This window comes from Gossypium hirsutum, chromosome A12, assembly GCF_007990345.1.
Source record: "Gossypium hirsutum isolate 1008001.06 chromosome A12, Gossypium_hirsutum_v2.1, whole genome shotgun sequence".
Classification (NCBI taxonomy): domain Eukaryota; kingdom Viridiplantae; phylum Streptophyta; class Magnoliopsida; order Malvales; family Malvaceae; genus Gossypium; species Gossypium hirsutum.
Genome location: NC_053435.1, coordinates 3,445,873 through 3,472,830, shown reverse-complemented (window position 1 = coordinate 3,472,830; position 26,958 = coordinate 3,445,873). Strand labels below are relative to the sequence as shown.

Below are 26,958 nucleotides of genomic sequence, written 5' to 3'. Positions count from 1 at the left end.
GCGACTAGTTTTGTCAAGGAAGAATGGCTCTAGGAGTTGAGGTAGTAGAGATGGGTTGGGATTTGACATTAAAAGCTTAGTTTAGGCGAGCTATGGCCATGAATAGTGTGTGGCTAAGGGAAGGGGGCGAAGGGGTGAAAAGGGGCGATAATTATGGTAGGTGGAATTTAGGTGGGCTAAATTCGGGGGGTGAAACAAACGCGAGATAGTGGGATTCAAATCGATCCAATGCTGGGGTTGAATCTTGAAGGGGATCTATCTTTATTGCCTTAACGGATAAGGGATTCTTCTAAAGCGTAGGGTAAAATGGATATGGATAATGATTCGAAAGAACATATTTTAGAAGGATGTAATGGAAAGAAAAGGTCGAGAAGGGATATATGTGAACGCGAAAATGGGGTAGAGTTGGGATCTCTGGTGACTGTTGATAGAAGGAGGTTGGATCAAAATATCTTTTTATCGGTGGCTGCCAAAAGGCATACCGACCCATTGCAATGTAAATAATAAGTTGGAATGTCCGAGGTTTCGGAGCCCTAGGAGCATTAGAAGACTTCAGCATATATTGAAGTTGTTTAAGCCCCTAAGTGCTCTTCTTTATGGAGACTAAAATAAATAAGATGAAAATGGAAAAAGTTTGAAGAATGTGTAATTTTCTAAATGGTATCGATGTTTCGACTAAGGAAACTATATGAAGTCTTTGTTTAGCATGGAGGGACGATATTTTGGTCACTCTAAAAAGCTTTTCTAGCAATCATATTAATGTTCATGTGAAGAATAGGGATGAACTAAAGCGGTGGAGGTTTACTGGTTTTTATGGTTCACCTTATACCAGAATAAAAATGACTCATGGAATTTATTGCGAAGATTTAGGCATACACATGGGCTTCCTTGGTTGGTTTGTAGAGATTTAAATGAGATCATGTATGCTTTTGAAGAAGTGGAGGGAGTCTTAAGGGATGAAAGGAGGATAGAAGCCTTTAGAGGGGTGCTAGAGGAGTATCGATTGATGGATGTTGGTTACTCTAGGGTTTGGTTCATATAGGAAAGGAGGAATTTACCAAATACTAATATTAGAGAGAGATTGGATAAGGGAGTGGCTAATGTTGAGTGGATGAGTATGTTTCCTATTACAATGATTCAACACATCCCTTATTCTTTTTTCGGATCATTATCCCCTTCTTATTCGTACTGAATTGGGTACTAATGAATTGACAAGTAGGAGGTTCCGTTTCGAGACTTGGTAGGTTGTGGAAGGATCTTTTGAGGACATGGTGAAAAATATTTGGGAGACAACTCATGGCGATTTACTGTTTAGATTGGAGGCTTTAAAAAAAAGTTTAAGGAAATGAGCAGGTTCGATTATTTCAAACAGAAAGGGTTTCAAGAATGAGTTAACGAGGAAGTTGGAAGAATTAATGGCAAGGGAGGTTGGTGATGAAAGCCTTGCGAAAATCATTGATACAAAGGTTCATTTAAATCTTGAGATCAAAAAAGATAAGAGGTATTTGGAGAAAAGAGACCGAGCTAATTGGTTGAAGGCAGGGGATAAAAATACGGTATTTTTCTACAATCATGCATCACATAGGCATCGTAAGAATTCCATTCAGAGTTTGTAAGAAGATGGGAGTGAAACTAGTAAAGAAGGTGAAATGGAAGAAATAGCTCAAGATTACTTTCAAAAACCTTTTACTTTAAGTAAAGTTGGAGACTCGAGTCATATTCTTTCGGGTATAGGCAATTGCATTTTTGATAAAAAGAATTTAAAGCTCACGTCAAACTAAACGTAGGAGGAAGTTATTGCAGCTTTGAAAGAATTTGGCCCAATAAAATCTTCCAGAGAGGATAGGTTTCCAACTTTGTTTTACCAAAGGTGTTGGCACATTGTTGTGAAGGACGTTACTGATCTCTGTATGAAAGTATTGAATGAAAGTATGGACTTTGACTTTTTGAATATTACCAATATTGTGTTGATTCCAAAAATTTCTCATCCTACAAATTTGGCGAGTTTTAGGCCAATTAGTTTGTGTAATATTCTATACAAATTGATAGTCGTTTTAAAGATGTATTAGATGTCTACATTAACAAAGCCCAAAGCATTTGAGATTGATTCATGATAATGTGTTAGTAGCATATGAGATTATGTATACATTTCATCAGAAACGAGTGGGGGAAAAGAGGCTTATGATAGAGTTGAGTGGCGGTTTATTTAGGAGATGTTGACACGAATGGGATTTGATATTCGGTGGATTGAGACTATAATGAAATGTATCTCTCCTATCTCATATCCGTTGATTGTGAACAAAAAGATAGGGAAGCGATTTAGCCTTAGTAGAGGACTTCATCAAGGTGATCGTTTGAGTCCTTTTTTGTTCTTGATTTGTAGTGAGGATTTATACTTTCTTATGCAATTAACCATGGAGATGGTTTGTTAAAAGGGGCAAAAGCGAGTAGGAGTGGCCCTCAAATTTTTGCACTTGCTTTTTAGTGATAATTATATTCTTTTTGGAGAAACTAATGTGAAGGGAGCAAAAATATTAAAAGGAGTTTTGAGATAGTATGAGAGATGTTCTAGGCAATATATTAATTTTGAAAAAACCATTATCTTTTTTAGTATCAATAATTTCGAAGGGGATAGGCAACTCATATCTGGAATCTTAAGGGTGGCACTTAAATGATTCGGAAAGGTATCTCGGTTTGCCTAATATCCTAAAAGACCGATTCAAGCAAAAAAATAAAAGTTGGAGTGTTAGGTTTTTCTCTCTAGGGCAAAAGGAGGTTTTTATGAAGTCAATTTTACAAGCTATTCCCTTTTTTTCAATAGCGTGGTTTTTACTTCCAAAGTCTCTTTGTGGGGAGTTGAAAAGTATTATGGTAATTTTTTTGTGGCAAAAAGGTTTTGGCAAGAAAGGTATTCATTGGTGCACTTAGGATCAGTTGAGTAAGCTAAACAATAATGGGGGATTGGGTTTTCGTAGCTTGGCCAAATTTAACATCACTTTGTTAGCTAAGCAAGGTTGGCGCATTGTTAATTATCCTCGTTTTTTGTTAGCTTGTGTTTTAAAGGCTAAGTATTTTCCAAATTTTGATTTCTTAAAAGCTAGGCTAGGGAATTTACCTTTATATACCTGGCAGAGTGTGTAGGCAGGTAGAAGCATTTTAGAGAGTGGTTTTAATTGGAGAGTGGGCTCTAGAGAGTGCATATCGGTTAAGAATGATACCTGGCTACCAGGATCTATGAGTTACAGAATTGATACACAAATTAATACGAGTGGGTTGAATTTGGTTCCTGACTTTATCGATGCATATAATAGAGAATGGAAAGTTAATCATATTAAGAGTACCTTTCTTTAGGATATCACGTCAAGAATTCTGCAAATTCCTTTAGCTAAGGAAGCACACGTCGATATGCGAGTTTGGAGAGAGGACTATTCTAGGGAATTTTCTGTTAGGAGTTCCTATAAACTATTACATTTAGGTTATTATCCTCTAATTTAAATTACATTCATATTGATTCTAGTGAATTTTACAAAAGTCTTTGGAAGCTACAGATCCCCTCAAAAATTAAAATTAATATGTGGAAAGCTTCTTGGAATTTCCTTCCTACGCTCACTAATCTATCTTTATTACCTCAACGGATGAGGGATTCTTCTAAAGCGTAGGGTAAGATGGATATGGATAATGATTCGAAAGAACATATCTTAGAAGGACGTAATGGAAAGAAAAGGTCGAGAAGGGATATAGGTGAACGCGAAAATGGGGTGGAGTTGGGATCTCTGGTGACTGTTGATGGTAGGCGGTTGGATCAAAATATCTTTTTATCGGCGGCTGCCAAGGGGCATACCGACTGGTCGCAATGAAAATAATAAGTTAGAATGTTCGAGGTTTAGGAGCCCTAGGGGCATTAGAAGACTTCGGCATATATTGAAGTTGTTTAATCCCCCAAGTACACTTATTTTTGAAGACTAAAATAAATAAGATGAAAATGGAAAAAGTTCGACGAATGTGTAATTTTCTAAATGGTATCGATGTTTCGACTAAGGGAACTATAGGAGCTCTTTGTTTAGCATGGAGGGACAATATTTTGGTCACTCTGAAAAGCTTTCCTAACAATCATATTAATGTTCATGTGAAAAATAGCGATGAAATGAAGCGGGGGAGGTTTACTGGTTTTTATGATTCACCTTATGCCCAGAATAAAGATGACTCATAGAATTTATTGCGAAGAGTTAGGCATACACATGGGCTTCCTTGGTTGGTTTGTAGAGATTTTAATAAGATCATGTATGCTTTTGAAGAAGTGGGGGGAGTTTTAAGGGATGAAAGAAGGATGGAAGCCTTTAGAGGGGTGCTAGAGGAGTATCAATTGATGGATGTTGGTTACTCTAGGGTTTGGTTCACATAGGAAATGGGGAATTTACTAGATACTAATGTTAGAGAGAGATTGGATAGGGGAGTGGCTAATGTTGAGTGGATGAGTATGTTTCCTATTACAATGATTCAACACATCCCTTATTCTTTTTCGGATCATTATCCCCTTCTTATTCGTATTGAATTGGGTACTAATAAATTGGCAAGTAGGAGGTTCCGTTTCGAGGCTTGGTAGGTTGTGGAAGGATCTTTTAAGGACGTGGTGAAAACTATTTGGGAGACAACTCATGGCGAGTTACTGTTTAAATTGGAGGCTTTAAAAAAGAGTTTGACAAAATGGCAGGTTCAATTATTTCAAAAAGAAAAGGTCTCAAGACGAAGTTAACGAGGAAGTTGGAAGAAATTAATCGCAAGGGAGGTTGGTGATGAAAGCCTTGTGAAAATCATTGATACAAAGGTTCATTTAAATCTTGAGATAAAAAAAAAAGATGGGAGGTATTGGGAGCAAAGAGCCCGACTAATTGGTTGAAGACGGAGGATTAAAAATATGGTATTTTTTCACAATCATGCATCACATAGGCATTATAAGAATTCCATTCAGAGTTTGTAAGAGGATGGGATTGAAACTAGTAAAGAAGGTGAAATGGAAGAAATAGCTCGATGTTATTTTTAAAAACCTTTTACTTTAAGTAGAGTTGGAGACTCGAGTCATATTCTTTCGGGTATAGGGAATTGCATTTTTAATAATAAGAATTTAAAGCTCACGTCAAACTATACGGAGGAGGAAGTTATTGCAACTTTGAAGGAATTTGGTCCAATAAAGTCTTCTGGAGAGGATAGGTTTCCAACTTTGTTTTACCAAAGTTGTTGGCACATTGCTGGGAAGGACATTACTGATTTCTGTATGAAAGTCATGAATGAAGGTATAGATTTTGACTTTTTGAATATTACCAATATTGTGTTGATTCTAAAAATTCCTCATCCTACAAATTTGGCGAGTTTTAGGCCAATTAGTTTGTGTAATATTCTATACAAATTGATAGTCGTTTTAAAGATGTATTAGATGTCTGCATTGACAAAGCATAAAGTGTTTTTGTACCTGGGAGATTGATTTATGATAATGTGTTAGTAGCATATGAGATCATGCATACATTTCATTAGAAACGAATGGGGGAAAATAGGCTTATGATAGAGTTGAGTGGCGATTTATTCATGTGATGTTGACACGAATGGGATTTTATATTCGGTGGATTGAGACTATAATGAAATGTATCTCTCCTATCTCATATTCGTTGATTGTGAACGAAAAGATACGGAAGTGGTTTAGCCCTAGTAAAAGACTTCATCAAGGTGATCGTTTGAGTCCTTTTTTGTTCTTGATTTGTAGTGAGGATTTATCATTTCTTATGCAATTAGCCATGGAGATGGTTTGTTAAAAAGGGCAAAAGCGAGTATGAGTGGCCCTCAAATTTTTGCACTTGCTTTTTATTGATAATTGTATTCTTTTTGGAGAAGCTAATGTGAAGGGAGCAAAAATGTTAAAAGGAGTTTTTAGAGAGTATGAGAGATGTTCTAGGCAATGTATTAATTTTGAAAAAACCATTATCTTTTTTAGCATTAATACTTCCGAAGGGGATAGGCAACTTGTATCTGGAATCTTAGGGGTATCACTTAAATGACTCGGAAAGGTATCTTGGTTTGCCTAATATCCTAAAAGACCGATTCAAGCAAAAAAATAAAAGTTGGAGTGTTAGGTTTTTCTCTCTAGGGCGAAAGGAGGTTTTTATGAAGTCAATTTTACAAGCTACTCCCTTTTATTCGATAGCGTGGTTTTTACTTCCAAAGTCTCTTTGAGGGGAGTTGAAAAGTATTATGGCAATTTTTTTGTGGCAAAAAGGTTTTGGCAAGAAAGGTATTCACTGGTGCACTTAAGATTAGTTGAGTGAGCTAAACGATAATGGGGGATTGGGTTTCCGTAGCTTGGCCAAATTTAACATCGCTTTCTTAGCTAAGCAAGGTTGGCGCATTGTTAATTATCCTATTTTTTTGTTAGCTTGTGTTTTAAAGGCTAAGTATTTTCCAAATTCTGATTTCTTAAACGCTAGGATAGGGAATTTACCTTCATATACCTGGCAGAGTGTGTAGACAGGTAGAAGCATTTTTGAGAGTGGTTTTTGTTGGAGAGTAGGCTCTAGAGAGTGCATATCGGTTAAGGATGATACCTGGCTACCAGGATCTATGAGTTACAGAATTGATGCACAAATTAATGCGAGTGGGTTGAATTTGGTTTCTGACTTTATCGATACACATAATAGAGAATGCAAAGTTGATCTTTTTAAGAGTACTTTCTTTTAGGATATCACATCAAGAATTCTGCAAATTCCTTTAGCTAAGGAAGCGCACGTCGATATGCGACTTTGGAGAGATGACCATTCTAGGGAATTCTCTATTAGGAGTTCCTATAAACTATTACATTTAGGTTCTTATCCTCTAATTTAAATTACATTCATATTAATTCTAGTGAATTTTACAAAAGGCTTTGGAAGCTACAGATCCCCTCAAAAATTAAAATTAATATGTGGAAAGCTTCTTGGAATTTCCTTCCTACGCTCGCTAATCCATATTTTGAAAGAATAAGAGGAGATGGCCTTTTTCCCAGATGTGGTGAAATAACGGAGACCCTGTTTCATGTTTTCAGATAATATCCTACATCAGTGGAGATTTGGGACAATTTACACTTCAGCTGGGTATTATTAAATACGGAGTTGAATAACGAGGAATGGTTTACCTGGATATTCACAACCAGCTCCAATAATCAATGTCGATTATTCTGTTGTGCATTCTGGGGAATCTGGACCTACAAAAATCAGTTTTTACATGAGGGAAGATAGTCCATAGGGAATTAAATTGTGGATTGGATAGTTTGGTATATTAGTGAGATTGGTGGATTGGAAGAAAAGTTGCTTTCTAGATCTGGTGAAATCAGGGAATGGAGCCCCCCATTAGATTCAGAAGTTAAGATTAATTTTGACAAATTATTTAATCGTGGTCTGTCTAGATCAGGTTTTAGGATTGTTGTAAGGAACTCTATGGGGGAGATTTTACCTTCAAAATTGATTATTCACAGAAAGGTTGCATCCCTGTTGATAGCGGAGGGATATGCATGCCTTCAAGCAGTGCTCTTATGGATTCATCTGTGTAACAGACCGTTTTCTGTAAAATTGGAATAATGGTTTCGAGACCATAAATCCGAGTTCGAAAGAAAAATTATTTTAAAATTATTTCATGGTCTACATTATGATAGAATATCTTATGAAAATTTTGTTTTATTGGTTACATTTCTAGTTAGGTGAAGAGGACCAAATTGCATAAAATGCAAAAGTTGAGTTCTAGTAGCTATAGGTATCAAATAGCTATGGAATTCAAAATTTGAGATCCTTATATGGCAAATAGACCATTTATAGGAGTTAGTAGATAAGTATGATGATTCATCCATGGAAATTTAAGAAAAGAAAATGATTAAATTGGAAAGATGACAAAATTAAGATGATAAATTAATTAAATACTAAAATATCATCATATTTCATCATCTTTCCTAAATAAAAAGATGGAAACCCTAGCCATAGAATTTGGGTTTTGAGCAAACTTATTTGGCTCAATTAGGTATGTTTTCTTGTCTTATTTTTAATAATTTTCATATTTTCGAGATCGTAATAACTTAATCTAGCTATCTTAGGGATTAATTTGTAAAGTTATCAAAGTTATAGGATTTTTTCATGGATGAATATAGTTGAATTATGAAATTTTATGGTAGAAAATGAAATGTTGTCGATAGATAAACAACTTTTGTAAAGGGAATTTTGATAAAATTGTGATTTAGGGACTAAATTGAAAAGATGTAAAATTCAAGGAAAATTTTTAACTTTTTATGAAATACATGGACTATTATTGTTATATGTGAAAATCGATTAAGCTCGGAATAAGGATTAAATTGCATAAATTTTATTTTCTGAGCCTAGGGATGAAATCAGAATTAGATACAAGTATAGGGGAAAAATGGTTATTTTGTCTAGGATATGAATTGGATTGAATTGACTATGATTTGTATTAAATTGATGTTAAATTCATTCATATAGATCCAGATAGACCAAATACGGAGTTAGATCGAGGAAAAGAAAAAGTGTCGGATTAGTAGGTTTTCCATACAGGAACATTGTCGAGGTAAGTTCGTGTAATTAAATTGTGTATTTAAATGTTTTATATTGAATGTTGTTGTTTTTGAAATGTATAAATTCCATGTATAAGTATAAATCACATATCCGACAATAACCGACAAGTATTAAGTCATATTTGGATAAATGAAATTCGATGGATACAGGGTTCCCGAATTAGTTGTGGTCCTGCATATGTTGCGGACACGCCATAGCTTGAAAGAGCATCTCGTTATTAGCTCTTATGAGTATCCCGTTATATTGTTCTTACGAGCTTCCTATTATTAGCTCTTCGGAGCATCCCGATCGGTTGTGAAACTGCATGTGTTGTGGACACATCGTAGCTCTTATGAGTGTCCTGATTAAAAGATATTTTATGAGCTTCCCGTTATTAGCTCACTTGAACTTCCCGATATTAGCTCGTATGAGCTTCCCGTTAATGGCTCTCTAGAACTTCCTATTATATGGCTCGAAAGAGCTTCCTATTTATGACAGATTACAGATTTGTACACTTAGTATGTACTATCCATGTGTCCATCGATATTATAAATGATTCAACGGGAAAAGTTCTAACATGAAATTTTGAAATGAGACGAATCGTTACGAATATATATATTTGAAATACAAGATATGATACATGTATGTTCATGGACACTTGATGTGATAAATACATGTATGTGGAAATTGAATATTGATGAGCTCATACATGTTTCTTGATATTTATGTGAATTACATGACTAACATGCTTGATGAGGATATGTGTTTAGGCATTTGGCCAATTTAGTTTGAGCATTTTTATTTGCTTACCTTAAATATGAATTAAATGGTAAATTAATTTCCAGTTATACGAACTTACTAAGCATTAAATGCTTACTCTTTTTTATTTTCTCTGTTTTATAGTAATTCGGAAGCTCGTTGAGTTGGAAGCTTGGCGGAGATATCTCACACTATCAATCATCTCATTTCGGTATAAATAGTAAATTAAATTTTAGGTTATAATGGCATGTATAGGCTAAAAGTGGTCATGTATGGGATGTATGAGTGGTTGAAATTAGCCATTGGTATGACTTGTAATTGATATGTTTTGATATGTAAAAAGTGGCCTTAATATGTTGGTGTGTGTTTAAAATGGATAAATGGTGGAAATTATATAGGCATGTTGAGGATTAATTTGAGATAGTATAAATTTGGTAAAATATGCCTATATGTATGTATGGTTGTTTTGGTAAGATTGGATGATTGAACATATGAGTTTATATGTCATGTATAAGACTTAGCTTTAGCTTGATTTGAATGTATTATATTGGCTTATGAATGTGTTAAGGAATAAATGTAGATGGAAAACTTGTTAGGTGAGAAAAGTGGCTTTGAAAATGGCCTATTTTTGTCCACACGGGCAGAGACACAGGTGTGTGTCTAAGCCATGTGTCACACACGGCCTAGCACATGGGCGTGTGGTTTGGCCGTATGTCCCCTGCATCTTAAAAATTGAGAAACAGAATACTCAAAATTAGCTACACGGCCTAGCACACGGGCATGTGACTTGGTCGTGTGACCCCTGCACCTAAATAATACAAATTAAATTGCTCACACGGCCTAGCACTCGGGCGTGTGGCTTGGTTGTGTGACCCAAGTCAGATAGTTACACGGGCACGGACACGGGCTGGAACATAGCCGTGTGCCCTACTTCAAATGCACACACAGCCTGGCCACACGGGCGTGTGTCCTCTGTACCTAGGGAAAATTTTGAAATTTTGCGAAAAAATTCTCTATATACCTGATTTAGTCCCGATTTGATTCTAATGCGTATTTTGGGCCTCGAGGGCTCATATAAGGGACAATATGATTGATTTACAAATGATTTCTGATTTGAATAAGAAATGGTATGAAATGTCCATAATTGTTGTGTAAATTTCGGTAATGCTCCGTAACCCTGTTCCGACGACAGATATGGGTTAGGGGTGTTACAATCTGGGTCTCTCGTAGACGATTATAGAAGGAGATGCAAGATCAATAATTAAAAAATGTCAATTTGTTACTGAAGATAAATCGGAGATAGGAGCTATTATTCGAGACATTCAACAACAAAAAAAGTTCTTTTAGTGTTTGCGGTTTAAACATGTCCCTAGATTTGCTAATACCCTTGCTCACAACCTAGCTACCGAATGTTTGAAAAGGGAAATAGAACTTTACCTGGAAGGAGGTGTGCCAGTGGACGTCGATGTAGGAGGGGAAGAATGAGACAAAGAGAAACTGATTAATAAGAGTTGAAGGGAGAGGTTTCGAGGGGTGGAAATGGAAACAAACAGATAGTTTTTTTTGGAAAGCTATTGATTTTGGTAACTGGTATCGACAACATTTAGGGTTATTTGTTTTTTCAGGGGAGTGGGTGCTAGCTATGTGGTTGACTTGGCATATTATTATTATTTTTACTCTAGTGGGTTGTTTTGGCCCGTGTTTTACTTTGGGTTGTTTTCTTGTTTTTGTTCTATCTTTTTTATTTGATTAATAAAGTCTAGTTGGTTTTTATAAAAAAAACTAATTTAATAATTGGATTTAGATTTAATTGTTTGTAATTACATAATAGTGGCATGTTTGGGTAACTATTGCAATTGGTGGGTTCCACTGAATTAGATGTAATTGAAGCACCCTCTAACACCCCCTACTCGTATCCGTTGCCAGAATAGAGTATGAGGCATTACCGAGGAGTACGAAACACTTACAGATAATTTAAATATATTTTTATAACAACTTGTCTCGATTTCATACTATTTCATATTTAAGCTTTACTCACCAAAGTATTTGAAATATCATCTTTATGCGAATAGCACACATGAGGTACATAATTCCATAATTATGAATGAACACATTTATCAAATATGTTTCATATTCATATATCAATGTCTCATATCTCCTTATATCAATAACCGTCATTTTTCTTGTTTTTCAGATAAATATGTGTAACTATTCATAAGCATGCAATTCACTGTTTCTTCTTGTCAATCACAATTTCAAATGACAAATTCATGTGAATGAGCTTAACCTCATTAGCTGTTTAAATTTTGTCACTTTGATTCACATACTCATAATTTACTAACATAACCTGTCAAACACAATCTCTGAATGATGAAATTACATAGTTGAGCTCAATTTCAATGTTCACTAAAATTTGTCATATAAATTCAAATAATAATTACCAAAAATTTGCCAAATTGGAGAAAGTCTTACGTTTATTGGTCTACACCGGTATGCACTGAATTTCGCTGATAATCACTGATGCCGTAATATAACTATGGTTTTTTCACTAAAATGTCATAGCTCAGTTATGGTCTTACATCTTCACTATCATTATGCCATGGTGAAACTATGGACTTATCCGTCAATTCATTACTTTTTACTAAAATGTCGTAGCCCAGCTATAGTCTTACACAGAACTCACTTGTCACTTGTAGCCGAAGCTACCACTACTCACTGATATGGTAGCCGGAGCTACCACTTCTCACTGATCAAGTAGCCAGAGGTACCACTTCTCACTGATCAAATTACTTATTATCAAATTAGGAAACATCTTACGAAATTGAGTACGTCGTTGCTCAATGCCACGATTCACAACTCAGTATGGTTTTCCTCATTGAAATACCATACCTACATTTCACAACTCGGTATGGGAAATGTCATACCTACGTTTCTTAACTCAGTATGGATAATACCATACCTACGTTTCACAACTCAGTACGGTTAATACCATACCTACGTTTCACATCTCGGTACAGTTAATACCATACCTACGTTTCACAACTCAGTATGGATGATATCATACCTACGTTTCACAACTCGGTATGGATGATACCATACCTACGTTTCACAACTCGGTATGGATGATACCATGCCTACGTTTCACAACTCAGTATGGATGATTCCATGCCTATGTTTCACAACTCAGTATGGTTAATACTATACCTACGTTTCACACTTTGCCATGGACTAACCATGGTCTTTTCTGTCAATTCATCTTGTCACTGAACTAAAGTGCTCAATTTGATCATTTATTCAATTTTCATGCTTTTACATTATTCACGATTTTATCATCAATACATATGAAATAACACATCATGAAATTCATAAAATTAACAAATGGTCACTAAAATTTAGTTATATAAACTCACAAGTTCGATTTTTGTATTATAACGATAATCATAATTTCATAATAAATATTTCAAATAAAACATTATATCATTTCTAATTCAACATTGATTGATTATAATCGGGCATGTGATCAATTTATGCACAAGTCATTCATATATATACTTTTTTTTCCTCCTCCTCCTCCTCTCCATCCACATCCTTAGTATAAATAACACACTTGTAAGTAACATTATACATAACTTTCACTATTTACTTATGTGAATATTCAAGTTATCCATCCGTGTCATAGTCCCTAAATTATTTTTATCTTGAGCTATAGAACTACAAATTAAGATCTGCTAATTTTTTCTGAAACTAGACTCATGTACCTTCTTACCATAAAATTTTCATAATTTTTGGTTTAACCAATAAGTATAGTTTATTCTTTAAATTCACCCCTATTTTGCTGTATGACAGTTCCGACCCTTCTTCACTAAAAATTAATTATCTCCTCGTATAGGACTCGAATGATGTTTCTATTTGTTTCTATTGAAAATAAACTCATTCAAGATTCTAAAAATATAAATTTAAGCCCATAATTATTTTTCTCAAACTTTTTATGATTTTCCAAAGTTAGAACAGAGGAACCTGAAATCATTCTGACCTTGTATCACAAAATTTATTATATCTCATGATTTACAATTCCATTTCTTACATCATTTCTTCTATAAGAAAATAGACTCAATAATATTTAATTTCATATTTTATTCATCCTCTAATTCGATTTCTAAAATTTTTGGTGATTTTTCAAAGTTAGACTACTGCTGCTGACCAAAACAGTTTTAGTGCAAAATGTTTATTTCCATTTTGCCCCAAATTTCATAGTTCATACAATTCAATCCTTGCTCAATTAACCCCTCAATTAAGCTAATTTTTATCATTTAATAATTTATTATATCATTTTAAACTACTTCGTAACCCTTGAAAATAAAAAATTTAGCATTAGACCTTAATTCCAAACTCTTTCACAATTAGGTCCTAAAACTAATTTTCATCAATTTTACTTGATAAAATCATCATATATCAAAATTACAGCTTCAATTCTATGTTTATTCGTCATATTATTCCAAAAATCACCCATAAAAACATTAAAAATTAGCCATGGACTCAAAAACTAATGACATAGTAAGTTGGACCCAATTGTAAAAGTCCAAAATCTTAGAAATTTCAAGGAGAAAGCAAGAATTAAACTTACACGAAGCTAGAGTATGAAAACTAGCTTGAACCCTCTTCCATGTATGTTTTTAAACTGATGAAAATAAAGAAAATTGAAGAGAATTCTAGATATTCCAATTTGGTCACATTTTTATTTAGCTAATTTTGGCAATTTTCCAATTTTACCCTTCTTTCACTCTTTTCCTGATTTTTCTCAGCTATTGCCGCCCAAAATATCTCTTTTGGGTTATTTTCACTTTAGGTCCTTCTTCATTTGGCAATTGAGCTATTTAATCTTTTTAGCAACTTTTACACTTTTTTCAATTTAGTCCTTTTTATTTAATTAACCACCCAAACGCCAAAATTTTTTGACGAAATTTTAATACTACCTCACTAACACTCCATAAATATTTTTAAAAACATTTATGGCTTGATTTATGAAGTCGAGGTCTGGATACCTCATTCTCAACCCAATTTACCTAATTAATTCTTTTAAATCACCAAATTCACTAATTCAAAAATATTTCTATATTCACATTTGACTCATAGGTATTAATTTATTAAATTTTCGACTCACTCGTTGGATTTAATGATCTCAAATCTCTATTTAGGCTGTTACACACCTTAAGTACACTTTCCAATTCTTAAGGAGAGGGTAAGAATTGGAGTAATTACACAAGTAATTACATCCAAATTCAATTTTAAAAAATTATTTGTATACAATTTATAAATAATATATTATAAGTATTAGCACGTATGAGTGCTTGGGATGACTATGACAATAAATTTCTTATATTATAAATCTTTAAAAAATATTATAAAAATATTTTGTGTATTTTATAAAGTTATAAAAAAACATATAATTATTCAATTCCTTAAAAAATTCTAAAGTTATAGCTAAAAATTTTATTATGAAAAATAATTTACATGTTATAAAAGTATTATAATATATTTATTTATTAAAAAATTTATGGTCAAGTATATATTTATTCATAAAAATGTTATAGGTTTTTTATCATAAATTATTTATATAAAATAACTTTCTAAAGTTATGGAAAAAAATTATATTATTTATCAGAAGTGGTATGAAAGTTTTGGACAATTTATAAAACTTTTTTTTTATAAAAGTTATATATTATAAATTTTATATTATTTTTACTTTATTTTTTAATATTATTTTTACTTTATTTACGTATTATAAAAATGGGATATAATCTAGCATAAGTATTTCTCCAAATTAGTTTATAGGAGTTTTTATAATTAAAGCTACAAACTATTTAGAGTGTGAGCCCAAATATGTAAATAAGTCGATGCTAATTATGTAAATAAAAAAATTTATTGTGCCATATCGTGGGATATGATATCATTTGAGAGAATGGTGTCAAACACAAGAACCATAGACAATTTGCAAACTCTTTAATTTGAGACATTCAATACTTCAAAATGTGGTTAAGAAGAAAATTATTGTTCAAAAAGAATATTTTCCATGTTAACAACACCATCTTAATATAACATAAAAAAACAAGGTTGTTTGTACTAATGTTACAGGCCACGGATTAAACCCTGTGACGGATGCGCATAGAACGTCCATAGATGTCAATTGATTAAATGGGGCTCATTTGACCCACTTAAACTAGTACAATTTGTGGATCACGTGAAGAAGCCCATCTACTTGAAGCATTGGTGGCCCAGTAAAACATTTACAAAAAACTAGAGTTTCCATGGTAATTATGGAAACTAATCTTAGAATATTTGATTTTGTAATCTTAAGGGATCATGTAAATTTTTAAACATCTTAATTGTTGATTAACTTTAATCTTGATTGTCGATGAAAAGTAAATTGTACCAGTAGATCTTGGGGAGCTCAACTATAAATAGAGGCATTCCCCTTCATTTGTACCTCATTCATAGTTATTGAATAGTATTGAGAGCATTTACTCAAAACTTTGTGAACATTGCTTTCTTGTGACTTTTTCTGTTATTTTGTTGCTTCTTTGTTTTTGAGTTGCTTCTGCTTTATTTTTAGTGCCTTGGAGAATTCTCATTGTGAATTCTCACTTTTTGAGAGCTAGGTTGACTTCAGGCGCATTTGAAGCAAAGAAATCACCTAAGGCTGCATAGATTGCAAGACTAAAGTTCTAGCCCCGTGACACTAGTAGGTTTCATATTCATAACTTCAATCATAAGTGGAATTAAGATGATCCATACTTCATATAATACAAGGAAGAAGGAGACAGTGATAATCTTAATGATGCAAATTCAAATTCAAATGATGATGAACTTAATCAAGATCCAACAGATGATGATAATGAGCATATGTTAAATATTAAAGAGGGAATAAACCCAACAAGTATGCACTAGAACAATTATATAAAAATGCATATGATGTTTATTTTTTTGGATATTTTTATTAGTAATTGTATTATCAACTACTTGTTTAGACTAATATGATACATGTCATGATTTGATTTTAATTTTTGGTACTTTCATAGAAATTATCTTTATCATACTAATATTATTATAGTAATTAATATTTTTTTAAAAATATAAATTATTTGATTTTAATTTTTGGTACTTTCATAGAAATTATTTTTATCATACTAATATTATTATAGTAATTAATATTTTTTAAAAAATATAAATTATTTAACTATGTAATTACAATTTATACTACCGAACATGACATAGGAAATTATGATGTAGTTACACTATGTCAACCAAACAAGTCTAGGGAATTACAAGTTTTTGTAATTACAAGAGAGTGTAATTACTACCCTAGTAATTATATTTCCATTTAATTACTCTTTGCTACCCAAATAGTCCCCTAGTAGAATAGAGGTGTAACAATCCAGTTTCTAATGGTGTCGAGAAATGCAATTTCAGGACCTTGTTTCCGTAAACTGAGTCTCTAAATACTAAATAAGGGTATTTACGGAAATTTTAGTTAAGCGATTTAGACGAAATTGTGAGTAGTTATGGCTCAAAGACTAAATCGTAAAAGTTTAATCGTAATAGATTTTTAATTAGATTAAAGCTTGGGGAAAGAAATAGAAATTATTCAAAGGACTAAAATGGCTAGTAGGCCAATTTTAAATGGACGATAGTGTGATGTGATGATAATTACCATTAGACTAAATGATTAGTGATTAATTAGTTATGATTAAGTTAATTAATTAAGACTAAACAAATTATATATATTAAAGATAGTGAAAAAAGATTAAATATCATCTTCTTGATCTATACACCACCATCCACCCTAAAAAGCCATAGAAGAAAGCTTTTGAAAATTTTACACATTCAACCACCATTTTTAGGTAAGTCCCTAGCCATTTATTATTAATTTTTATAGATTCAAGGCTATGGGAGCTTGATTTAGCTAGCCAATGTACTAAGTTGTAAAACTATTAAAGTTTTTAAAAATTCCATTGTTGAGATTGAATGAAATTGGTATGAAATTGTTAGAAATTAAGCTTAGATTATGAAAAGGATTAAATTGTAAAGCTTAATTGTTAGTTCATACATTAGGGACCAAATCAAATTAAATACAAAATATTGTGAAATGTTAGTAGGGATAGAAAATCGAATGTCCCTAATGAGTCATGATGAAATCGAATTATAATCAGAGGCCCTAAATTGAAAGTTATGTTTATCCCAATTTTAGGGACTAAATTGAATAAATTGCAAAAATCCATGTACTTTGGTATTTGATTCTGAATTTGCTGAAAATTGATTGTATGATATGTTTTGTGATTATTCATAGCTAATGACAACACCAAACTATCAAGAGGGAAAGGAAAAGTGAAAATAAGCATTCGTTTATGTAGATATGGCATATTAAACTTTTCACACTAATCATTTGTTACTTTGCTGCAAATACTTTACCTTCACAGAACAAGTAGACTCACCTTATACTAGACATGAACAAAAACATAACACACTCATGGAGTATGAAGGAACTTACCAGACAAGTTGCAGAAAAGCTTATACGGTAGGACCCTTGCCCTTATCTCAAGAGCTTTTAGGAGTTTCTTGAGTTATAACATGAAGAGTTATCTTATCAGATCATTTTACAAGAAACTAAACATGTCTAACAAGAGTGTTAATAGGAAACCCAAAAACTAAACGTTTCCTCCTTGTTTCCCTTAAATTAACCCTAAAGCATAAAACCCTAAGGTCCTGTAAATAACCATGAAAATAACTTGAGTTTCATCAATATTTACCATGTACCAACGTTGGTGGAGTTTGCTGGATACAGCGAACTCGATCCTTCAGGCAAGTCTTAATTCTCAAGTTTTCTGGGAAATTGCAGAGAAAGTTGTTGAAAAGAAAATTTAAGTTTGCCAAATAAAGCACAAAATTTAGTCAGAAAGCCAATGCTAGCTTTATATTGGTACGCATGAAAGGAAAACTTAATGGGCAAGTTTATCCTCCCACTACGCTTCCTTCGGTTCCTGTGACTAATAATATTTTTTCTTATCTTAAATGCATGTTCTTTTCAATTTCAGAAACCTTGTTTCATTCTAACTAGTACTCCTTAGGCCAACTAAATGGTTCCAAATAAAATAATAATAAAGTCGACCATTCTTTTAAACTAAGGGCTTAACAGTTAAGGAATAACATTAACGTTTATCAGTTGGGGTGGCATATACCCTGTAAAGGAGTCTGCCAGACCACCAAGCTCACCTTAATAAAGACTTCGTCCAAAGACGCTTTCTATATAGTCTTTGGTCACTTAGTCATATCTAGTACCATATTCACTCAGAACCTATTCTATAAGTCTTACTTCTAATAATAGTACTCGAATACTATGACTTCACCGGGCGGGATGTTACAGTCCCATAAAGGTCAATTTATTAAATGGGGCTTATTTGACCCACTTAAATTGACCCGATTTGTGGAACATATGAAGAAACTCATATACTTGAAGCCTTGGTGGCCTAGTGAAATATTCTCGTAAGACTAGAGTTACCAGGCTAATTAATGTAAATCCTAAGGGATAAAAATGTATAGAGTTTAAATCTCTTAAGACTCTTATCTTGTAGATAAGCACAAATTTTAACTATTGATGTAACTCAATCTGTACCAATGTATTTGGGGGAGCTCAACTATATATAGAGGCCCTCCCCCTAATTTATAATCATTCAGTTGTAATCTTTCAAAGTAATAGAGAATACTTTGAGAGCATTTACTCAAACACTTGGTGTGCACTATTTTTCTGTGGCTTTTCTATTCGCCCGTGTTGCTTCGGTCTCTTAGAGAATTTCTGCAACAATTCTCATTCTTCGAGAATTATGCTGATTTAGGCGGATTTTAACCAAAGAAATCGTCTAAGGTCGCGCGGTTTGTCCAACTAAAGTTCTAATCCCGTGACTTTTGCACCATTTAAATGCTTAATCAGCAAAATTGTGATATTTAGTTAAATATATATATGATTATTTAGTACACTAGCAATGTATTTTTTTAATTCAACAAGTAATCTTAAAAAATTGACATGTATACTCCTAACTCTGTTTTAGTATGAAAACTCTACTGACAATGTGCCATATAATTTCCCACTATATATTTAATTATTTGAGTTTCTCATTTTTATGTATTAGTTTTAGTTAATAGGTTGTCGAAATGAGACTTAAGTTCTGCAGTGAGGTGGTTAAGCGTCGGAAAGATTTCGAGGTGGAATTGGAGAACGAGAACTCGTCCATAAGGAGCTTTCATGGCATATTTGCAGCAATATAAATGTGTTGGGCAACCTGTTTTATGTTTGTTTAATGTACTTCATCCTCGTTAAAATCGCAATTTGGCCTTCAATGCACAAAGCTTATCAAGACCAGAGTCATTTTCTTCCAGCATATCCGGTTTATGACAAGATATTTTGACTTTGTGATCTGGTTTTATTGTTGGATAATGGAGTTAAGCCATTTACAAACCATCCCTCTTCACTTTCCTACAAGATTCAACATCATGTTTTACCTTTTGCCGACCACATCAACACACTCAATCACCTCATCACTGACAATTAAAGATTGTATTGCTATTGCTTCTACTGCTTTAGCAGTGCCCAGCGATTGTGCTCCTAATGCCAAAAAAAAAAAACTAGGGAACAAATTACAAATATTAATATTCAAATTATAAAATTGTTAATGCTTTTTACTTTTTTAGAGGTGATTATAAAAATCAATGCAATTAAGTTTTGAATTTAAAATTCTATTAAATAAGGCGATGTGTGTTTTATTATTTTCAGATGCATTGTGAAGACCCCCAAAAAATGGAATTTCAAGTTGTGGCTAGCCCTTATTGAGTGGCTGTGGAGTTTTTATATTTTGCAGCTGACTAATCTAGAAGAAAATGAGGAAAATATCAAATAAGATGGCTGAATCTATGCAGACTTTGTTTACATATGTATATCCTTCTCCACTCTGATTGCCTGCTTTGTCCTGGAACGAAATTGTACCTGAATGCGTGTTAATTTCCATGCAGCAAGAGATCTTAGTGTGCGGGTGGGAATAAAAATAAATTTACGAGAAATTAGTTGAAATTTTCAAACTTGGAAATAATGTTTTCTTTTCACTCGTTTATATTTTCGTTTGCAAGAGAGTTACTGATAAATGAATTTTGAAAATACAATAAAGTCTAATAATTTTTTTACATTTTGTACTAATAAAATTAGTTCATTAGACATTAAGCGACGTATAATAAGAGTATCAAATTCTATAAAAAAAAACTTTTGCACCCATTCTTTTATATAACAATCTTTGAATATTAGAAGATGAAGAGAATAGAGACACTCTTATATCTCAATATTTTGATATGATATGTATTGTTTAATATGCCATGTAAAATGAAATTTCTCCATTATTTATAATAGTTATAGTGTCTTTTCGTAAAAACATTACTCTTCAATAGATGTCTATTTGAAAATCACAACTATTAATAATACAAGTATTCATTCCATATTACTTGAACAATTTTTTATATTCCATTTGCTTTGTCTTTAACAGCCATAGAGATTGCTTGGAGATCTTCATCAACCAATCTCTAAACCTACATTTGATTAGAAATTATGTATTTTTCTTTCTTCTTAGGAAGTCGTGGATTCAAATCTCTAAAAAAATAAAGAGAATAATGGCTCGTTTGATTCATTGAAATTGAATAGGGCTATAGTCCGTAGTTCAATTGTTTAGTTGAATAGAATAAAACAAAATTATAATAGCATTCTTGTGTTTGATTTAATAAAATAAACGTTGTAAATAGCACAAGAAAAAAAATTAAACCATCCAAGTACCCTTCGCTAGGGGTGTGCAAATTTCGGAGAAAACCGAATTAATTCGGTTGGAGGTCGATTAATAATTTTTTGAAAGTTCAGTTAACAGTTAATTCGGTTTGAAATTGGTCGGTTAATAATCGAATTAATCGAATTTAATAAATAATATTATAATATATAAGTATTCGGTCGGTTCGGTTAATTTTTTGGAAATATAAATTAATTAGTCAGTTAAGTCGGTTAATTTTTTATATGTTTTATACTTGTTTTAACAAAAACTAAAAAATATATATAAATTTCGGTTAATTCGGTTAACCGACTGAATTAACTAAAAAATTTCGGTTCGGTTACTTTTTTTTGAAAAAATTTCGGTTCAGTTAACGGTTAAGGGTTTAAAAGGGTCGGTTAATTCGGTTAATGGTAGTTCGAATCAGTTAACCGGTCGGTTAACCGATTGAACACCCCTACCCTTTGCAAAGCTTTTTTGGATGGATGATTATTGTTATTATTATTAAAATTTTAATAAGGTTATTATTAAATATAATTCAATAATAAATATTTTAATCATATTTTAATATAATTATTATCAAATATAATTTAATAAAAATAAAAATATATAATTTAATAACGTTCTTAATATATTTTTAATATAATTAAAATATTTTATTTTAAATTATATTTTGAAATAAAATATTTTTTATTAAATTATTTCAAATATATTATTTTTATATTTTCTGAGTCCAAGTTTTAAAGGACTAATTTGGAAATTAATCTTATTTTGTTATTCAAGGTTGCATGAAATAGTCATCTTTTGGTGATACCAAAAAATAGCTATTATGGGAGGACTAGTAAAAGGAAAGTAATAGCCATTCCATTGAATGTGTATTACATTTAACCAAATAAAAGAATAATTTACCATTCAATGAATAAAGCGGGATATTATTCTATTCCCCTCAACCAAACATGGTGTAAGAGTTGACCAAAGACCTCGAAAAACTGAGAGATAAAAACTTAAATATATTAAAAGAACAAATTATTACTCTAGGTTAAAATAAGCACTTAAATTATATTTTATCTTTTATTATTAAAATAAAATTATTTTAAATTTTAAACTCTTATCTTAATTTCTTGCTAATAGAATAGAAGTTTTATACACTTTTAACATAACAAATCAAAATTTTCAAAAGAAGCTATGTATATAATACTTTCAAAAAATTTAAAATATTATTTTGTTAATATTTTTTATTTAATAAATTATTCTAAGCATAAATGAAATTAGTTAAAAATTCAAAATATTTTTATTTTAATAATAAAATTTAAAAATTATAAATTAGGAGATTATTTAACTAAGATACAATTGTTTAAAGGTATTTTTAGTATATTAGCCAAAGTTGAAGAAAAGGAACAATGTAACTTGCAAGCAGAGGGAGAATATGAACTTTTCTTTGCTCCAACATGAAGAAAAGGGTGATTAAAGCCCATTCTTTTTCTTTCTATATAAATTCAGTTCTTAACAAATAAACAATTAAAAAAAAAAACTCTCAAGCAAAAAATTTAAATTTTAAATGACATATTAATACAGTTATAAAACAGCTTCAAGGTTTAAAGATTAAAATCCAGCTACAAAATTCTGTAACCTGAAGAATCAGCTAAAGCAGCAAGCAAACCAAACCCATCTTACTTAATTAATGAATCTGATTACAAGCCGTTCATAATTGCCATGCACCCCTCTTAAGAAGAACTAGTAACAGCAGCCACACTATACGTGTTTGGATCCTGATTTGGTGCTGCAGCATAGCCCTAGCCATAACCACCATTGCCTTGCTCTCAATAATGTCCTCCATTCCACTGCTAAAACCAGTTTCAAGAAGTAAGATACAATGCATTAATAAATTAAGGGAAGCATTGTAAGGGGAAGAAAAGTAGCAGAAGGGAGGGGAAATAAACTATGTTTGCTTGGACTCGAGTGAGTGTCAGATGCGACTATATATCTGACGGGTACATTCAATTTTTCAAAATATTTGGAGGATCATGCCCCCATACCCATGTCCAAATATGCATGGGACAGAAGTGCCCAAGTAACAAATAGACCGTAGCATCACTCATGCCATACTGTAAAATTATACAATTCTTATAAGTAATACTTAAATACTATTATAACTCCCATGTGCTGTAATTTCATCAAAAATGAAAAGAAACTCCCTTCCATCCCTTTTCACCTATGTCAGATGCCTTAATGTCTGGACTTAGACCTAGGAATCGCAAACCCTCCAAGCATTTTCCAAATATCAAGGCAGCAATAGGCCTTAAGACAGTTACTAAGAATAGGAACTTGAGCACAAATTTACCTGCTTGTTTCCTATACTACGACCCCAAGAAAGACGAACAGTCTGCTTGCCTATGGTCGTCCCGTTCAAACTCTGGATTGCTTCCTCAGCATTCTTTCTGAAAAGAAAGCACATTATATTACTACTGAAATCATAATAAAAATAATAATATAATCAAGATACCAACTGTCAGAACCTATCACTCTGCATCACTTAATTCAACAACATTCATCAACATTGTGAAAGTATTAACATTGATGGAGCTGTAACTAAGAATTCCTTAATAATTAAAACCATACTTCAGCATAACATAGAGTGTGACAAGGCAAAGTACATTACAATCCCAAAAAAAAAATTAGATGAAGTAAATATAGGGAGGCACCTGTTTGCAAATTGCACAAACCCACATCCTTTCCCGGGTGGTATTTTTATGGAGATGACCTCACCAAACTGGGAAAAAGGTTGCCTAAGATCATCATCACTAACATCTGAGTCAAGTCCTCCAACAAATATCTGTTAAGAAACATAAATTATTGATCAATGGCAGATATACAGGTGAAGAATGCACAAAGGAAGGAGGAGGACTCACAGTAGTGTTATTTGAGTCATTATCAGATTGAGAACCTTGTGCCAAAGCACCATTTGATGCATGTCCACCAGCCAGCACCAAAGCTAATAAAAAGTGGAATATTGATTTAATGATTCAATTAAATCTCACATCAAGATACAAGATAAGAAATATAGTACATTTGAAAGACAAATTTACTTTTTTAGAAATAACTAGCTCTGTAGTAATTTATTCAAGTCACACGACAACATGATGACAAAAACAGGATAATCCAAGAAATAAGAGAAATTCTGAGAGCTCCATGCTCCAACCAGAAAAAGATAAAAAGATGAACCATTGGAAATAGCACAGTTCACCATATTAAGTTACCTTGTGAAGAATACTGTTGTTGATGACCAGATGCTTTCTTGGGAGTTGCAACCCCAATTCTCATAGGTCTATTGGAGCAATACACACCATTCATTTCAGTCATGGCCCTTGACCTTTCATTTTCATCACCAAACCTAACAAAACCGTAGCCTTTTGAACGACCAGTATTTGAATCAATAACAACTTTTGCTCCCTTTACTGATTGAAATCTACTAGAAAAGGTTTCATGCAATATCGAATCAGTTACATCAGTGGCCAAATCTCCTACAAATATAGATAGGTCAGAACCAGCATCGGGCCGCCTTTCATTCACACTGAAGGAAGCCCAATTCAGACGAAAAGGCTGCTCTGTATTTGGCATTAGAGAACCATTATAACTTTGCAAAACCTTTTCAGCTGTTGCCCTTGAGTAAAATTCCACAAACCCATATCCTTCAGACTGACCAGTTTGCTTATTGCGAATAATCTTTACTGAAGAAACCTGGATTTTTGAAATGCCAAATTTCAGTAAGCAAGGGTATAAATGATGATGATAAGCAATAGCCTTTTCAGTACAATAGCCTGCTTCTGGATAATCAAGTAAAATGCTCAAAATGGTATTGGTATTAGACATCAACTGTATGATGGATCTGAGCAGCTAACTTTCCAAGAAACTAAAAATAAAACTGAAGCTAATAAAATTCTCTAGAAGATTTCAAGGTTCCAAAGAATGGTAAAAGATACAAAGTCTTTTAGGCCCCCATTTTTCAAATAATACAAGCAAAGAAAGAAGGAAGCTTTCGGAAAGATCATGGATACATTAGAACCTTCCCAGAAATAAATGCCAATATGAGCCAGGCACTTTCTTCAAAATGGTGTCCAAGACTTCACACTACCACATAAGCATCTCAGTAACTTTTGGATCCTAACCAAGAGGATCCTATTTTATGTGTTCAACAAGTTATCTACATTAAAAAGATTATATTAAACAATAATTCTGAATGTTCAGAAGCTTGGAGGAGTCCATGTAGCAGGGGAAAATGAATTTTAAGCATAATTGATTTCGTAATCCAGCCTATCTCCCCTAATTAATACCCAATATAAAAAGTCATTACATGTCTAGTTTTATAACAACCTAAGATTGCTACTGCTGCAAAGCTTGTTCTTTTTCTTGAAAGCATCAGCAGCAAAGCTTTGGATGTGAAATAAGAGGACTTTTTTCTTATAATTAAATTTCCATGTTTACGAAACAAGATGTAAACTGCTTTTAACCAAAAGCTAATCATCCAGGCAGCTACAACACAGCTTAAATTGTCTTTTGGCAATTATCCATTTTATTTTATAATGGCAATCAACTATATAGTCTATTCATCTGTTCAGCTTCAATTAAAAACAATCCCTGTCTTTAAATTAATCAGCTTTAATGTTCTGGGCAAAAAGTTTTAAGCCATAAACGCAGATTATTTTCTAAATAAATTACTGTAATTACATTAAAAACAGAAACCACAAACTTAGCATTCCTTATATTAGCAAAAAACCTCAAACCTTAACTTCTCCTTAAACTCCACAACCAAAAAAGGCAGCAAAGTACTAAAACCAACAGATTCCTCAAAACATAAAACAAAAAAAAATCTAGTATAAGATTCATGACAAGACATGCATCTATCAATTTCATGCTATAACCACACTATTGTATTTACTTTTACCTCGCCAGTATGAGAGAAGCAACCGTGGAGATAAGTTTCGTCCATCCAATGAACAAGGTCACCAACCCAGATCGTTTTAACCTCATCCGAATTACACCCTTGTTGCTGTTTTTGTTGATGCTGCTGCTGCTGTTGGTATTGTTGATAATGGTAATGATGATTATTGTAAGCCATATAATGATGGTGAGGGTACATCATCATCTGCTGCTGCATCATGACCATAGCAGCCGCCGGGTATTGCATGGCTCCCATCCACTGGTTAGGCACCCATTGTGGATGTTGTTGTTGTTGTTGTCTGGTTTGTTGCGCTGGCGGTTGTTGTTGTTGTTTTGAGTTGAGATCAGGAGCGTTGGTTGAACTTGACTGCATCTTTGATAATGTAGATAAACAAGCTGATCTGAGGCTCTGGGTGTTCTTCTTTCCTTCCTCTCTCTCTTTCTCTCCCCTTAATGGCCAAACGAGAGAAAGAAAAGCAGAGAGAGAGGGGGGGTGCTGTAGAAGGGAATGTAAGGTTATAAAGGGTGGCGGTGGATCTGAGTTGAAGGGGTAAATAGCGAGAAGGAAGGGCCTCGGCCTCGGGTACAGCGATGGTGGTTGTTTACGTGTTTTGTTTGTTGCCGGCCCGTGAGTTTTAGACAGGGACCCACCTGATGGTCGTGTGGGGATATCTTACCATGCTGACCTGGCCTCCAACCGCCATTCCCCTAGTAGGTCATGTTTTAGATTTACAGATAATGCATCACTAATTTAGCTGCTTTGTTGCAACTTGTAGAATTAGAATTTAGGAACTTTCCAACCTTTTTTTTTTTTTTAATCATTGTAATTTCAATAT

At 32.9% G+C, this 26,958-nt stretch overlaps 1 protein-coding gene across 2 annotated transcripts; it reads right to left on the bottom strand.

The window, feature by feature from the left end:
- Nucleotides 1-22,727: 22,727 nt before the first annotated feature.
- Nucleotides 22,728-26,859, bottom strand: LOC107937897 (polyadenylate-binding protein RBP47B). 2 transcript variants are annotated; one of them, XM_016870893.2, is made up of 6 exons: nt 26,127-26,859; nt 24,442-24,922; nt 24,094-24,176; nt 23,887-24,017; nt 23,526-23,622; nt 22,728-23,028 (listed from the first exon to the last, which is right to left on the bottom strand). In XM_016870893.2, the coding sequence occupies exons 1-6, from the start codon at nt 26,493-26,495 to the stop codon at nt 23,005-23,007; spliced, it is 1,185 nt and encodes a 394-aa protein (XP_016726382.2). In that variant the 5' UTR covers nt 26,496-26,859; the 3' UTR covers nt 22,728-23,004. The 2 variants fall into 2 exon arrangements, with proteins under 2 accessions (XP_016726382.2, XP_016726390.2); XM_016870901.2 differs by having other exon boundaries at nt 22,728-23,025.
- Nucleotides 26,860-26,958: the final 99 nt, after the last annotated feature.

What these genes read in the sequence shown, in the direction of transcription:
- LOC107937897 (XM_016870893.2), bottom strand. Translation starts at nt 26,495, where the DNA reads ATGCAGTCAAGTTCAACCAACGCTCCTGATCTCAACTCAAAACAACAA. An exon ending in GCTTCTCTCATACTGGCGAG is followed by an intron (nt 24,923 to 26,126) that starts GTAAAAGTAAAT and finishes TCAAAAATCCAG; the next exon opens with GTTTCTTCAGTAAAGATTAT. An exon ending in ACAACAGTATTCTTCACAAG is followed by an intron (nt 24,177 to 24,441) that starts GTAACTTAATAT and finishes ACTTTTTATTAG; the next exon opens with CTTTGGTGCTGGCTGGTGGA.